The sequence below is a fragment of the Loxodonta africana genome, chromosome 16 (genome assembly GCF_030014295.1).
Source record: "Loxodonta africana isolate mLoxAfr1 chromosome 16, mLoxAfr1.hap2, whole genome shotgun sequence".
In the NCBI taxonomy this organism is placed as follows: Eukaryota; Metazoa; Chordata; class Mammalia; order Proboscidea; family Elephantidae; genus Loxodonta; species Loxodonta africana.
The window spans coordinates 78705570-78722931 of NC_087357.1; the positions used below are offsets into that span (position 1 = coordinate 78705570).

A 17362-nucleotide genomic window follows, 5' to 3' on the forward strand; every position below is an offset into this window, starting at 1 on the left:
CCCCACTCACACCGACAGTGTCCCTGAGCTGATACTGCTTCTTTCTGTCTCTTTTGGTTTCTTCTGTGCCGCTTACCACCTCCCCCCTCTTTCTCTGGAAAACCTGGCTCCGTGTGCCATCTTTGCTGCTTCTTCGAAGGCTGTGAAGCCACGCTGAACTGGGGAACCACTCCCCCGGCCCATGACACCACGGGCTGTGAAACATTTCATAACATGGAGGCATATGGAAGGCATTATGCTGAGTGAAATTTGCAAAAGGACAAATATTGTATGAGACAACTATTATAAGAACTCAAAAAATAGTTTAAATACAGAAGAAAATATTCTTTGATGCTTATGAAGGTGGGGAGTGAGGGGAGAGAGGGGCATTCATTAATTAGATAGTTGACAAGAATTATTTTAGGTGAAGGGAAAGATAACACACAATATAGGAGAGGTCAGCACAACTGGACTAAACCAAAAGCAGTTTTCTGAATACAATCAAACACTCCAAAGGCCAGAGTAGCAGCACTGGGTGCCTGGGGACCATGGTTTCAGGGGACATCTAGGTCAATTGGGATAATGAAATCTATTAAGAATACATTCTGCATCTCACTTTGGTGAGTGGCATCTGGGGCCTTAAACACTAGCAAGTGGCCATCTAAGATGCATCAATTGGTCTCAACCCACCTGGAGCAAAGGAGAATGAAGAACTCCAAAGACATATGGTAAAGATGAGCTAAGAGGTAGAAGGGCCACATAAACCAGAGACTCCATCAGCCTGAGACCAGAAGAACTAGATGGTGCCTGGCTACCACCAATCACTGCCCTGGCAGGGAACACAACAAAGAGAATCCCTGATGGAGCAGGAGAATGGTGGGATGCAGCTCTCAAATTCTTGTAAAAAGACCAGGCTTAATGGTCAGCCTGACACTAGAGGGACCCTGGAGGTCATGGTCCCAGGACCCTTTGTTAGTCCAAGATTGGAACAATTCCCAAAGCCAACTCTCCAGACAGGGATTGGACTGGACTATAAGATAACGACACTGGTGAAGAGTGAGCTTCTTGGCTCAGGTAGACACATGAGACTATGTGGGCAACTCCTGGCTGGAAGCGAGATGAGAAGGCAGAGGGGGACAGGAGCTGGTTGAATGGACACGAGAATACAGTGTGGAAAGGAGGAGTGTACTGTCTTTTTAGCAGGAAAACAGCTAAGAGTACAGAGCAAGGTGTGTATAACTTTTTGTATGAGAGACTGACTTCATTTGTAAAGTTTCACTTAAAGCACAATAAATTAATTAATTAAAAAAAATACTACCAGTAAAGACAGTTAATAGAAACTATTTCAAAATATTAGCAGCCCTAACCTGGAAATACATAAAAATGATGTGTCATGACCATTAGCCATTAGAGAAATGCAAATAAAAACTACAATGAGACACCATCTTACCCCAAAGAGGCTGACATTAATCCAAAAAACACAAAATAATAAACGCTGGAGAGGTTGTGGAGAGACTGGAACACTTATACACTGCTGGTGGGAATGTAAAATGGTATAACCACTTTGGAAATCAACTTGGCGCTTCCTTAAAAAGCTGGAAACAGAACTACCACACAATCCAGCAATGCCACTCCTTGAAATATATCCTAGAGAAATAAGAGCCTTTACATGAACAGGTATATGCACACTTATGTTCATTGCAGCACTGTTTACAATAGCAAAAAGATAGAAGCAACCAAGGTGCCCATCAACGGATGAACGGATAAGTAAATTATGGTATATTCACATAATGGAATACTATGCATCGATAAACAGCAATGATGAATCTGTGAAATATTTCATAATACGCAGGAATCTGGAAGGCATTATGTTGAGTGAAATTATTCAGTTGCAAAAGGACAAATATTGTATGAGACCACTATTATAAGAACTCAAGAAATAGTTTAAACAGAGAAGAAAATATTCTTTGATGGTTATGAGAGCGGGGAGAGAGGGAGGGAGAGAGAGAGGTATTCATTAATTAGATAGTAGACAAGAACTATTTTAGGTGAAGGGATAGACAACACACAATACAAGAGAGCTGCACAACTGGACTAAACCAATAGCAAAGAAGTTTCCTGGAAAAAACCAAATGTTTTGAAGGCCAACAGAGCAGCGGCAGGAGTTTGGGGACCATGGTTTCAGGGATCATCCAGGTCAATTGGCATAATAAAATCTATTATGAAAACATTCTGCATCCCACTGTGGTGACTGGCTTCTGGGGTCTTAAATGCTAGCAAGTAGCCATCTAAGATGCATCAACTGGTCTCAACCCACCTGGAGTAAAGGAGAATCAAGTTCACCAAAGACACAAGGTAACTATGAGCCCTAGAGACAGAAAGGGCCACATAAACCAGAGACTACATCAGCCTGACACCAGAAGAACTAGATGGTGCCCAACTACACCTGATGACTGCCCTGAGAGGGAACACAACAGACAACCCCTGAGGGAGCAGGAGAGCAGTGGGATGCAGACCCCAAATTCTCATAAAAAGACCAGACTTAATGGTCTGACTGAGAATAGAGGGACCCAGGAGGCCATGGTCCCCAGACCTTCTGTTAGCCCAACACAGGAACCATTCCCAAAGCCAACTTTTCAGACAGGGACTGGACTGAACTATAGGATAGAAAATGATACTGGTGAGGAGTGAGCTTCTTGGCTTAAGTAGACAATGTAAGACTATGTGGGCAGCTCCTGTCTGGAGGGAGATGAGAAGGCAGAAGAGGACAGAAGCTGGCTGAATGGACAGGGAAATACAGGGTTGAGAGGAGGAGTATGCTGTCTCATTAGGGGGAGAGCAACTAGGGGTATATAGAAAGGCGTGTATAACTTTTTGTATGAGAGACTGACTTGATTCGCAAACTTTCACTTCAAGCATGATAAAAATAATAATAATAAAAAAAGACGTATCATGACCTAGTTGAGTTCTTCTAAGAAAACATTGTTCTTTAATTTCAAAAAAATTAATCAATTTAAATCACCACATCAACGGGTCATTGGAAAAACATGATTATTGCAGCCCATGAAAAAGGCATTTGAAAACTTCAAAGCCTTTGGGGACGGGTGGAACAGAGCACAATAGGAATAAAAAGGATTCGCTCCTTGGGTAGAAACTGATAATAATTAAGCAAATAACATACTTAACATGAACAGGAATGTGTAGGCAACGATGTCACCTCTCACTACTCTGGTTTAGTTTTCAGCCAATGTAGAAAAGTAAGGGGGAAAAGGGGGGTTATAAGGATTGTATGGAAGTACAGATGTCTTAACTGGCAGATGATGTGATGTGTGTTATGAAATCAAATGAATCCAGTTTTCATTTTTTATTTTGTTATTTTCACAGTTATTTTCTTCCTTGTCAACATGCAACTCTCAGTAATTTAGTGAATATCAACCCAGTCCACATTTTTTGTATTACTGTGTGTATACATTTGTATGTGTATCCAAGAATAAGCAATAATACTGCTTTACCTCACTTCATTTTCTTACTTATCATACTATAAAATTGATTAGGCAACTCGCTTTTTCACTGAACATTCTGTCCCATAACCCTCTCATGATATCTATGGGTCTGGTCTAGTCTTTTTAAGTGTGCTAGTTTGTTACTTTATATGTTTTTATTTGTGGCTTTGTATTCTGGTGAGCACCTACACGAGTTTCTCTGTTGGACACATCCAGCAGCAGATTTGTGGGGATTTTCAGCTTCAGTAAATCTTCCACGTGGCTTTCCAGAGAGATTGTGCAAATCACTCTTGTCACGTCCTCTCAGTCTTACCACAATAACAGATGGAAGATATAAGATTCAGTATTGCCTTGGAGCAATGTACAGGTCATGCTTTATTTTGCAAATTAATTTGTGTGGTATGATACAATTGGGTTAAAATATTTTAAATAATATTTTAAAGAAACATGTTCTAACACAATATAGGAGAAAACATATTGAATGGTTTACAGTGCTTACCCCAAGTATATGAACTTGGAGTGCCAGAAAAAAAGTCCAGACTTTTACTGAATGACTCCATATTGGTTAAATTATCACAATCAACATGTATTACCTTATCATTGAGTTACTACATTTTGCCAAATCAAAAAATAGAAAGGAAATACACAAGTGCACTCTATTCTTAGTATGCTTTTACCTAAAACACCGAAAGGGGAACCTCTGTTACTTAGGAAGAGCTGAGTCTCCTCTCAGTAGACTAAGATAAAATTTATTGTTCTAAATTTAAAGCCAGAGGTTCACAGACATCAGACTTCTATTCAAAAAATAGAGTCAGCATGTGGCATTCAGGTGCTCCGCTGGGTACCCTCAAACCTTGGTTTCTCCGGTCCCATGTGCACAGGTGACTTGGTCATAGGAGTTGGGATTCCGAGGCAGCAGCCATCAGCTAAGACAGGATGGTGGGGGCTGCACACCTGCATCAGCACAGGATGCTTCCATGAGAGGGCTGCCTTTTAGATGGACGGAGGCCAGGCTGATGTTGGGGTGCCCTTCACAGCCAGGGCTTCAGTGGGGCTGGCTGCTGGAGGGGGTATGACCACTGCCGTTGTAGACCATGTTGCGTATCCTGCAGATACTGCCCTGATCATGGAGTAGAGAGTAGCAGCCTTGTGGCCCTCCCATCCAAAAGCTGCTGCAGTAGAGTCCTTGATACTTGTCTTGTTAGATATCTTGCCTCTGAGGGGGAGAGAGACAGAGTGCCTAGGAAAGCATGGCTGTAGAAGAACATCCTTCTGGAGCACAAATTGATTTGGGTTTTGAGACTGTTGTTTGGGAGTTGTTTACCACCTTTGTGCTTGTTGATTTTGCACCACGTGCTCAGGTCCAGGCTTTCTCCAGGGCACTATAATGGGCATGGTCAGGGGCTCTAACACTGATGGACCCTGACGCTCTATTAGAGGGGATCAGCTGCTCATAGGCTTTCTGAAGACAGCATTTTTACGTCCAGACTCCTGGAGTGGTCTTTGCTTTTGGGCTGCTCTGTGAATGACTGGTGGCTGTTGTTATTGGAAGCCTAGTACCATCTCCTGGACGCACTCCCGGAGTCCCAGCCAATGGCCCCAGCAGACCGCTCATCCCAAAGCTGTTGCTGTTGGGCCCTGGGTTGTTCTGCAGCTCCATTCTGCGTATCTTGCCCCGGAGGCAGTGGCTGTGACCCGGCCACTGTTTGGGGAGCTGCCTGCTGCAGCTGAGAAGACAATGACTCTCTGTTGGTTTGAGGATACCAACTCTGCTCCTGGGCCTGAAGGGAGGGCAACTGCTGCCCTAGATCCCCATGACTTGGGTGCTGGAACCACAGCTTCTCTTGACAATGCTGAGGCTGTTGAGGCTGCTGGAGATGACACTGCCTGCCATTCTGCTGCTGTCCTTGCAGTAGGGAGTAAGGACTATCCTTCCGCTCCTCCTGCTGCTGCCTCCCTCCAGGCGCACTGTAAACCTGTTGCTGAAGGTAGGGGCTTGCATACTGACTTCTCCCTCTCTCGGTCCTGTCCCTGTCAAAATGCTCCACAGACGCTGCAGGAGAATGAAGGCCAGGTGCTGATCTGTAGCTGGGAAACTCAGAGCCAGGATAAAGTCCGCTTGCTGTGTTACCTGAATTCTCCAAAGCATAGCCTGGTTCCTTTTGAATGTTTGGAACCCCAGAGCCATCTAAGCCAAGCTGTTGACTGGGAACCCCCTGTGTCTCCACAGAGGAGCAGCCAGCTCTACCCAGCTGAGTCTCCTGGGCATAAGAGAAGCTCTGCTCAGGGCCATCCTTGGGAGCTTCGGGCTTGGTATCCTGAAGGCTTAAAGGTGAGTGACCTTGGACAGGGAATGCTTTTCCCTTCTTAACCACGAAGATTCTGTGTCTCTCTTTAGCTGGTAGTCGAGCTCTCTTGTTCTGGAACCAGGTCTAAACAGAAAAGGGAATATTGTTCTATCAAGTCTGCTTATCTCATTATTTCTACAATGCATTTCTATAATGCAGGAGGATTTTGTATTTAAGTCTAGTCTGCCTGATTGCTAAACTTGCCTCTGACCTTGAGTACCCTTGAGTAAGACACGGAAGATGAAGGCAATCCTTTCCAGAACTGCACATGCATTTACGGAGGGTGCAGTCCACAATTCCAAAATGCCAGCCCCCACCCTGTGCAGTGGCCCTTCTGTACATGCAAACTCAGGCCTTTCCAAATCCCCCTAACCTGTCACCTGTTTGCAATCCTCTGCATTTAAATACAGAACAGAAATGTACTAGATATCTGCCTATCCTTTCTTTTATCCTCCTGAGCTGCTCTTCAATTCCCTAAGACAATTTCCAGAAAGAATTTCTTGCTATTGTCAGGCAACCAATAAATTCAATGATTTGTGGATAATTACAGAACTAAGACAAATATGGAAATTGCTTTAATTCTGTGTATAAAATAGCATAACTCTAATAGAATAGGATGTTATGTAGCTATTAAAAATCATTTCCAAAAATGAACATATCAGAAAATTCCCCAAAAAAAGGGTCATGCCACAAATGTATAGGAAGCATCTACTAATGCTGTGAGGGACGGTGGCAGGTGCTGAGGACAATATCAACAATTTATATCTCAAGCTAAGTCCTTTCTCGTGCCCTTCAGATCTGCATATCCAACTGTTTCCTTACAATCTCCTCCTGGATGTTTAATAAGCATACCAAACTTAACACGTCTGAAGTAAAACTCCTGATGTCTCTGGCTCCTCTCCCAGGCCTCACCACCTTAGTTAAAGACAACGCCAATCCTCCATTTGCTAAAGCCAAACCTTTAGAACCATCCTCATCTCTGCCTTATCTCTCACGGCATATCCAGTATCTCAGCAAACTCGTCCAGCTCCTCCTTCAAAATACACCATCTTCTTGACTTTCTTTGCCTACGTAGCCAGCACACTGGTCCAAACTACCATCATCCCAACCCTGGATAACTGACCGGTCCCAACAGCCAAGCTTACCTTACCATAGCCTTGTTTCATAAAACATAGGCATAAATATATTCATGCCCACACTGAGATGAATAACAAGAGGAACAAAATGTCAACACTCTTTTCTATGTGATAAAATGTGTTTAAATATTCTCATTCTTTACATTTTCCATATTGTCTACAAAAAGACATATGCATACAAATCTTTAAACATTAGACTTACTTCAATTACACCCATAGAACAATGGACTAGGTTGGACAGTTCTCTTCTGGTTGTAAAATCAGGGTAAGGGTTCTCTGAAAATTTGTTATTAAGAATGAGCAATTCTTCTTTAGTAAATACATGTCGTTTTCTCTTTCGTCGTTTTTGTTCTGTTCTTATTTCTTCTTCACGATCACACTCTGCAGTTGGAGAGCCTGTATAACGTATAAATTAGGAGAGAAAAGCATTGGAGAATACTGGTAGTGGACAAAGAAAAGACCGTTCCGTAGCAATAATGGCACAACTGACTACTCATTCGTAAAATCAGATATACAGTTGAAGCCCTACCTAGTTTACATCCATCCAATAACCAAGGAATATAGCAAATCAGCATCAGAATGGATTAGGTTGGGAAAACAATTTTCAAATATAGTCAGGTTGAAAGTGTGTTCTTCAACACAGCAATCAAATATTCTCAACTATATAATGCAAAGAAACTCCTACATACGTCTAAGAAATATGAAAGCAGGTGGAATTATTGGTGATATCTGTTTAAAGTTGCAGAAAATCATAATGCAATCATGCAGTCATAATCATAATGTAATTATAAAACATGTAAGTCTACAGTCAGTTGTTGGACCTTCTGCTATTTGTATTAAAACAAATAGGAACCACTTTCCTCTTATCAGACTGACAAAAATGAGAACTGAAATGAATTTTCTCTTTAATAATAGATATCAACATTCGACCAATAAGGAGCTATGCAGATAAGAACTTCTAGAACAAAACATAGAAAACCTAAAAGAGCTTGGGTTCATCGGTGACTTTTTATATACAACACCAAAAACAATAGTCACACAAAAAAATTGACAAGACAGCCTGGCAGTTTCTTACAAAGCTAAACATAGACTTAACATTTTGTCCAGGAGTCACACTCCTAGGTCTTTACCCAAAGGAGATTAAATTTTTGTCCACATAAAAACCTGCACATGAATGTCTCTAGCAGCTCTATTCACAACTGCTAAAAACTGGAAGCAACAGGATATCCTTCAATAGGTGAATGGATAAATAAACTGTGGTACTTCCATATAATGGACTATTACGCAGCTATGAAAGAGAAATGAACTATTAAGCCACAAAAAGACGTGGAGGAACCTTACATGCACGCTGACAGATGCATACGCGTCTGTCAGTTCGTCCTATTGTGGGGGCTTGCGTGTTGCTGTGATGCTGGATGCTATACCACCGGTATTCAGGTAGCAGCAGGGTCACCCACAGTGGACAAGTTTCAGCTGAGCTCCCAGAGTAAGACTAAGGAAAAGGGCCCACCGGTCTAATTCTGAAAAGAATTAGCCAGTGAAAACCTTATGAATAGCAGTGGAACATTTTCTGATACAGTGCTGGAAGATGAGCCCCTCAGAATGGAAGGCACTCAAAATACGAGTGGGGAAGAGCTGCCTCCTCAAAGTAGAGTCAACCTTAATGACATGGATGGAGCCAAGCTTTTGGGACCTTCACTTGCTGATGTGGCACAACTCAAAATGAGAAGAAACAGCTGCAAATATCCAGTAATAATAGGATCATGGAACGTACTAAGTATGAATCTAGGAAAATTAGAAATTGTCAAAAAAGAAATGGAAGGCAAAACATCAATACAGTAGGCATTAGTAAGCTGAAATGGACTGGTATGGGCCATTTTTAATCAGATAATCTTATGGTCTACTATGCCGGGAATGACAAACTGAAGAGGAATGGTGCTGCATTCATCATCAAAAAGAACATTTCAAGATCTATCCTGAAGTACAATGCTGTCAGTTAGGATAATACACAGTCACTATACCAAAAAAAATTGGTCAACTTTCAAACATTTCAGGAGGTAGCATATGATCAGGCACAGATAGTAGTGAAGGAGGAAGTCCAAGCTGCACTGGAGGCATTGGAGAAAAACAAGGCTCCAGGAAGTGACAGAGTACCAACCGAGATGTTTCAGCAACCGTATGCAGCACTGGAAGTGCTCACTTGTGCACGCCAGGAAATTCGGAAGATAGTTATCTGGCCAACAGATTGGAAGAGATCCATATTTATGCCTATTCCCAAGAAAGGTGATCCAACCGAATGTGGAAATTATCGAACAATATCATTAATATCACACAGAAGCAAAATTTTGCTGAAGATCATTCAAAAGCAGCTGCAGCAGTATATCCACAGGGAACTGCCAGAAATTCAGGCGAGATTCAGAAGAGGACATGGAATGAGGGGTATTATTGCTGATGTCAGAAGGATTCTGACTGAAAGCAGAGAATGACAGAAAGACATTTACCTGTGTTTTATTGACTATGCTAAGGCATTCACTGAGTGGCTCTTAACAAATTATGGATAACATTGCAAAAAAAGAGAATTCCAGAACACTAAATTGTGCTCATGAGGAACTTGTACACAGATCAAGAGGCAGTCATTCGAACAGAACAAGGTGGTTTAAAGTTAGGAAAGGTGTGTGTCAGGGTTGTATCCTTTCACCATATTTACTCGATCTGTATGCTGAACAAATAATCCGAGAAGCTAGACTATATGAAGAAGAATGGGGCATCAGGATTGGAGGAAGAACTCACTAATAACCTGTGATATGCAGATGACACGACCTTGATTGCTGAAAGTGAAGAGGACTTGAAGCACTTACTGATGACGATAAAGAATGTAGCCTTCAGTATGGATTACGCCTCAACATAAAGAAAACAAAGATTCTCACAATTGGACCAATAAGCAACATCATGATATATGGAGAATAGATTGAAGTTGTCGAGGATTTCATTTTACTTGGATCCACAATCAACACCCATGCAAGCAGCAGTCAGGAAATCAAAAGACACATTGCATTGGGCAAATCTGCTGCAAAAGACCTCTTTAAAGTGTTGAAAAGCAAAGACGTCACCTTGAAGACTAAGGTACGCCTGACCCAAGCCATGGTGTTTTCAATCACCTCATATGTATGCCAAGGCTGGATGATGAATAAGGAAGACCAAAGAAGAATTGATGCCTTTGAATTGTGGTGTGGAAGAATATTGAATATACCATGAACTGCCAAAAGAATGAACAAATCTGTCTTGGAAGAAATACAACCAAAACGCTCCTTAGAAGCAAGGATGGGGAGACTATGTCTCACATATTTTGGATAGGTTATCAGGAGGGATCAGTACCTGGAGAAACTCATCATGCTTGGTAGAGGGCCAGCAAAAAAGAGGAAGACCCTCAACAAGATGGATTGACACAGTGGTTGCAACAATGGGCTCAAGCATAAGGATTGTGAGGATGGTGCAGGACGGGGCAGTGTTTCATTCTGTTGTTTCGCTGTGAATTGATACCCACTCAATGGCACCTAAAGACAGCAACAATTGAAAGAAGACAATCTAAAAACCTACACACTGTATCATGATTCCAGCTGTATGACATTCTGGGGAAGGCAAAACTACCAAAACAAAAACAAAAACAAACCCAGTGCCGTCGAGTCAATTCCGACTCTTAGTGACCCTATAGGAAGGGAGTAGTGCCCCAGAGTTTCCAAAGAGTGCCTGGCGGATTTGAACTGCCAACCCTTTGGTTAGCAGCCGTAGTACTTAACTACTACACCACCAGGGTTTCTGGCAAAAGTACAGAAAGAGTGAAATGATTAGTGCTTTGGGGGGTGGGGCGGGGCTCGGGGAGAGAGTGGGAAGAGATGAATAAGTGGAGCACAGAGCATATTTAGGGCAGTGAAACCATTCTGCATGTTACCATAGTAGACATTAAACATTTGTCAAAACCCATAGAACTATGCATATGCATGTTCACTGCAGCCTTGTTCACAATAGCAAAAAGGTGGAAACAACCTAGATGCCCATCAACAGATGAATGGTAAAACAAACTGTGGTACATACACACAATGGAGCATTATGCAACACTAAAGAACAACAATGAATCTGTGAAGCATCTCATAACATGGATGAATCTGGAGGGCATTATGCTGAGTGAAATAAGTCAATCACAAGGGGACAAATATTGTATGAGACCACTACTGTAAATACTCATGAAAAGATTTACATACAAAAAGAAATAATCTTTGATGGTTACGAGGGAGGGGAGGGATGGGGATGGAAAAACACCTAATAGACAATAGATAAGTGGAAACTTTGGTGAAGGGTAAGACAGTACACAATACTGGGGAAGCCAGCACAACCTGTACAAGGCAAGGTCATGGTACCTCCACAGACACATCCAAACTCCCTAAGGGACCGAATTGCTGGGCTGAGTCTATGGGGACCATGATCTCGGGGAATATCTAGCTCAAGTGGCATAACATAGTTTATAAAGAATACGTTCTACATTCTACTTTGTGAGTAGTGCTTGGGGTCTTAAAATCCTGTGAGTGGCCATCTAGGATACTCCACTGGTCTCACCCCTTCCTGGAGCAAGGAAGATTGAAGAAAACTAAAGATAGAAGGGACAGATTACTCCAAAGGATAAATGGACCACATCTACCATTGCCTCCACCAGACTGAGTCCACTACAACTAGATGGTGCCCGGCTACCACCACTGACTGCTCTAACAGGGATCACAATAGAGGGTCCCGGACAGAGCTGGAGAAAAATGTAGAAAACTCTAACTCAAAAAGAAAGACCAGACTTGCTGGTCTGACAGAGACTGGAGAAACCCTGAGAGTATGGCCCTCGGACACCCTTTCAGCTCAGTCATAAGGTCACCCCTCAGATTCACCCTTCAGCCAAAGATTGAACAGGTCCATGGGAAAACGAGACTAAAGGGGCACACCAGCCCTGGGGCAGCCCTGGAAGGCAGGAGGAACACGAAAGCTGGGTTGAGAAGGGAGAGTGTTGACATGCCGTGGGGTTGTTAACCAATGTCATAGAACAATGTGTGTACTGTTTGATGAGAAACTAGTTCTGTAAACCTTCACCTAAAGGTCAAAAAAAAAAGAACTGTACTACACCAAGAGTGAACTTTAATGTAAACTACGGACTTTAGTTACTAATAATGCATCAATATTGTTTCATCATTTGTAACAAATCTGCCCTAGGAACCTTGGATGTTAATAGGAAAAACAATGTGCAGGGGGAGGGGCATATGGGAACTCTCTGTATTTTGTGCAGCACTTTTCCGTATGCCTAAAACTGATCTAAAAAATAAAGACTACTAAAAAATTACAACCATAATCCAAGAAAACATCCCAGAAATAAAAGAAGACCTGAATCTATATGTTGAAAGAACCCACAGTGTACTGGAGAAAACTGACTCAGAATGATCACCTTCAAGACATATTCTAGTAAAACTATGCCAATTTAAAGACAAAACTCTTCAGGGCCTCCAGGCAAAAAAGAAAAAATAACTTACGAGGTCAAGGGAAGTGGACAAGACAGCAGATTTATCAAAAGCAACATCCAAATTAAACTTTTTAGGATCTCTTCTTTCTATCCAGGTCTGTTTTGGCTATTGTAATGCGACCTTCTGAATCAACCAAATAGTTCCTTTTTTCTTCCATCTCACCTGTTTGTTTCTCCTTTTCTCTTTCCCAGAGGTGAAAACATGGCACACAGGCTAAGAAAAAAAAGGCTAAGAGCAGGGGCTAATTTCTAGTGTTTCGCGATAAAGATGTCCCTGGCATTTCGAGTCGGACAATTCTTTCTGAAGGACTATCCCGTGCACATGGCACCCGTGGCTTTCTCCTACTAAGTGCCAGGAGCACCCTCTCATCACAGTGACAATCAGTGTTCCCACATATTCCCTTAGACTGGCTTGGTTTTACTGACTCGACCTCTTCCTAGCTGCTGCTGGTTGAGTTATTGAACTTCAAGTCTCCACTCCTCCATATGATAAAAGGGTCTACGAGTCCCATCTAGAGTATTGAGCTATTAAGAATATTAGGAAAATGAATTATTTTATTATATTCTTTAATATAAAGCGCTGTGAATAAATCTAAGAACACATATCAAGAACACAAGAAATGTTGGATCTTAACGCTTTCCTTCCAGAAGCTCACAGACCATGTTTAGAATTTCCACCATTTTGTGTATCAGACAACCCCTAACCCACAGCCCAGGAAAAAAATAAATAAAATTTTTTTTTTTTTTTTTTGTTACGGCCCAGAGGCAAGCGCAAACCGGATCCAGGAGAGGGAGGAAGGCTGGCCGCATAGAGCACTGTGAAGGCTATTTACTGGCCTTCTTGGGTCTCTATCCATATCAGCTCAGTAATGTGAAAAAACACCCAGGCCTTCTTTCCTAATCTGGTCAGTAATAAAAACCTTAAGGCAATTGAAAAAGCCCCTGGTGGATGATTCAGGCATCACTCATTAGAGCACAACACGCAAGACACAAGCTTATGGAACTGACCACATAGAGCCTTCTGACCTCACCTAGGGCTCAGCTGCAAGAGAAATCAAAGCCAGAGCCTCCAGATGTGGAGAGTCTACCTTCTCAGTGAACAGGACTGTCAAGGCTCTTCCACATTCCGGGTTTGAAAACTTCCACATATTTCTAAACTTTAAACTGCTGCATTTGTGAGCTAGGGGAAAAAATCCCCAGAGTGGCTTCTGTTTCTACAATTCGTTCCCAGATAGCTCTTTTGGTTTTGAATTTTTATATTTTAACTTTTTATCATGCTAATTTTTAAATGTATATGAAATAGAATTTTAAGAAATATAATAGGAGGGATACTATAATGAATTCCCCTCGCTATTTAAGTGAATCTTGGACATATCGTCTCACCTGAAAATATTTCCATATGTATCTCTAAAAAAGAGGAAATCCATTTTAAGGTAACTGCGTCAGTTCAGTTTTAAACACCTTTTAAAAAAAAACCCCATTGCCATAGAGTAGATTTTGACTCATAGCGACCCTATAGGACAGAGTAGAACTGCCACATAGGGTTTCCAAGGAGCAGCTGGTGGATTCAAACTGCCGACCTTTTGGTTAGCAGTCAAATGCTTAACCATTGTGCCACCAGGGCTCCTTTAAATACCATAGCCTCTTAAAAAGTCCTAATTCCAATTCCACTGTGAACAACAACCACAGACAATTATCAGTGACACTAGCTGTCCCCAGACTGTAATAAGCCTACATTTTTAAAATATGAAAGTTCAAACCTCTACAGAAAGCCAGTATATCAGGCAGACTGGTTCCCACAAAAGAATCATGCTTAAGTGTCCTTCAAAGGGACTCACCATCGGAAGCCATGCTGATCTCTACTTCAGGGTCTCTCCAGGTGATACAGTGATGGACTGTGGAGCAAAACTAATGAAACTTCTCTATATAAATATAGAAAGAGAGATTTAACTGAAGGAAATGGATCACACAGTTGTAAAAGCTGGCAAGTCCCAAATCTGTGGGTTAGGTGTCAGGCTGGAGGCTTCTCCTGACTCAGGTGGTTGCAGGAGTTGATGAACCACAAATGGGCAGGTCAGTTGGCAGGCTGCTGGCTCATGTCCCAAGAACTGCAGGTCAGATGCAGGATCCAGAAAAGAGTGAGCCCTGCTGGAATATCCATTTATATACTGGAGGCAGGCCACACCCCCAAGGGAATTCCCCTTTCATCTGATTGGCTGCTCATAGCAGACCTCATCATGGAGGTGATTGCATTATATCAAATCCCATCATGGAGGTCTTCATGGAGGTGATTATATTTTAGTACATTATAGAAGAGAAATCAGTTCAATTCTGCTAAACCACTGAATCGTAGCCCAGCCAAGATGACACAAAACATTAGCCACAAGCAGCATTAATTAAAAATACCCCTGGGGTGCCCACCCTAGTCATACCTCATTCCTAAATGTAGCTAATCCCTGGGCAAGCCTCTTGATCTCTTCACAGAATACGGCTTTTCAAAACCTAACTTCCAACCAGTCACTGAGCCCACATTGAGACTCATTTTCTTATTTAATCACCATGACACCCTTACTATTTTATTCCCACTAGAGGACCCTGGGGGACTTCCCGTGTGGCAAAAATGGTTAAGTGCTAGCAACTAACCAAAAGGTTGGTGGTTTGAACCTACCCAGTTGTTGTTAGGTGCTGTAGAGTCGGTTCCCACTCGTATTGACCCCATATACGACAGAACAAAACACTGCCCGGTCCCGCGCCATCCTCAGAATCATTGTAATGCTTGAGCCTATCATTGCAGCCACTGTGTCAATCCATCTTTTTGACAGTCTTTCTCCTTTTTGCTGACCCTCTACTTTTACGAAGTATGTTGTCCTTCTCAAGGGACTGGTCCCTCCTGATAACAAATCCAAAGTATGTGAAACAAAGTCTTGCCACCCTTGTTTTCAGGGAGCATTCTGGTCGTGCCTCTTCCAAGACAGATTTGTTCGTTTGGCAGTCCATGGTATATTCACCTGATATCTCCTCCAAATTATGTAACTTCCTCAAGGGCATTTATTTGTAAAATGGGAATAATAATAACTTTAACCAGCCTCAGGTTTGCTTTGAGAATTACACCCTGAAGGCTCACCTTTGCATTGGGAATAAGATGCAGACTGTTTACATGGGTTGCAAGGCCCTGGATGTTCTGACTCTGCCTACCACCCAAACCTGCTGCCCAATCCTTCTCCACCCTACCCTCATCCCTTCTGGCCAGTGAGGAGGGTCACTCGGAGCTTTTACACCCACGTTCCCTCTGCCTGGAGGAATAGTCCTCTTCTACCTATCCACCCTCCGCGCGTCCAGCCTCCAGAAAGATTTACCATGAAGCTTCCGGACCATTCCAGGGTCTCTCCTAGAGTCCTGGGAAGGATCCAAGCAATGTGTTCACATAGCAACATATTTTTGTAAAATCTAGTAAAAGTAAATATTTTAACCTTAATTAGTTAAGTCCTCTGTCTCTACTCTAACACTCCCTCACCCCTCAGTCTGTGACACTGGAGTCTAGAGGCTAAACTCCCATTGGATTGGCCTTGGACTAGTCATTGGCATTTTTGAGATCTGGCTGAGGGGAATTTATTTGGAATTTAATTAGAGATGTGTTCAAGTGGTTCATAGCCACTTTTGTGTGGAGGTAAAATGTTGTTGGCAAATTTTCACAGGTTCCAAAGCTACACAGCTGGATTCAAACCAAAGTTTGCTCAAATGGCACGTTAATGATCCATAGTATACCATCTCCTTTCAGGTGCTCAGTGACCAGTCAGCAGGCCTTTGATTCCTTAGCTGAAAGGCATGGTAGAGCCCTGCACCCACCTTTCTGGTCTCATGGGCCAGGTGGCCCAACATGTGCACTCCACTCCTCCCAGCCAGGACTCCTGCTTTTTCTGGACACCTCCTTTGCTTGTGGTCCTCCTTCAGCCAGAAATGGCCTCGCCTAATCACATCCATACAGATTCTTATTAATTTCTGCTGATTTGACACAAATGCATTGCTGAAGATAGCACAAAATTTACAATACACCAAGACAACAAACTGGTTAATGAGCATATTCAATTCAAAGAGTATTTAGGATTAGAAATGCAAGAAAATCATGCAAGAAAACTTCATATGCCCTGAAATCTTACATTGCATCTACGAAAGAAGCTCAGTAGAGGTTTTCCCCAAATCTGACTTTTCTAAAAAATGTACATTACCAATAATAAGTTGTGACATTGAAGCTATAAAGTTTTTTTTTAATTTCCACCATCCATGATAAAAAAACCAGAACAATAAACCCATTGCTGTCGACTCAATTCTGACTCACAGCAACCCTGTAGGACACAGTAGAACAGCCCCATAGAGTTTCCAAGGAGCGCCTGGCGGATTCGAACTGCTGGTCTTTTGGTTAGCAGCCATAGCACTTAACCACTATGCCACCAGGGTTTCCACACTATACAGAATTTTTTTTTTTTTAATTTCCATCATCCATGATAGAGGATTGAATCTATAGAAAATACTATTACAAAATTCTCAAATGAAGAGGAAATCGATGAGTTATAAAGTAAAATATAAAGGTAGAAAAAAGTATTATGGGCATGTGTCTGGTAGGCAATAAAAATGTTTTCCAGATGTGGGGATGTGTTATGGATTGAATTATGTCTCCCCAAAATATTTGTTAGAATCCTAACTCTTACACATGTAGATCTCATATAACGTAATCATTTTCCAAAATGTAATTGTCGTTGTTGTTGGGCACCATCTAGTCAGTTCCCACTCATTGCAACCTTACATACGACAAAATGAAACGCTGCCCGGTCCTGTGCCATCCTCACA

The 17362-nt window shown here is 42.1% G+C and overlaps 1 protein-coding gene across 1 annotated transcript; it reads right to left on the minus strand.

Moving 5' to 3' along the window:
• Positions 1-3784: 3784 nt before the first annotated feature.
• LOC111750340 (cytoplasmic polyadenylated homeobox-like protein 2) lies at positions 3785-16545 on the minus strand. The gene is made up of 3 exons (XM_023547139.2): positions 14356-16545; positions 7169-7362; positions 3785-5914 (listed from the first exon to the last, which is right to left on the minus strand). The coding sequence occupies exons 1-3, from the start codon at positions 14366-14368 to the stop codon at positions 5036-5038; spliced, it is 1086 nt and encodes a 361-aa protein (XP_023402907.1). The 5' UTR covers positions 14369-16545; the 3' UTR covers positions 3785-5035.
• Positions 16546-17362: the final 817 nt, after the last annotated feature.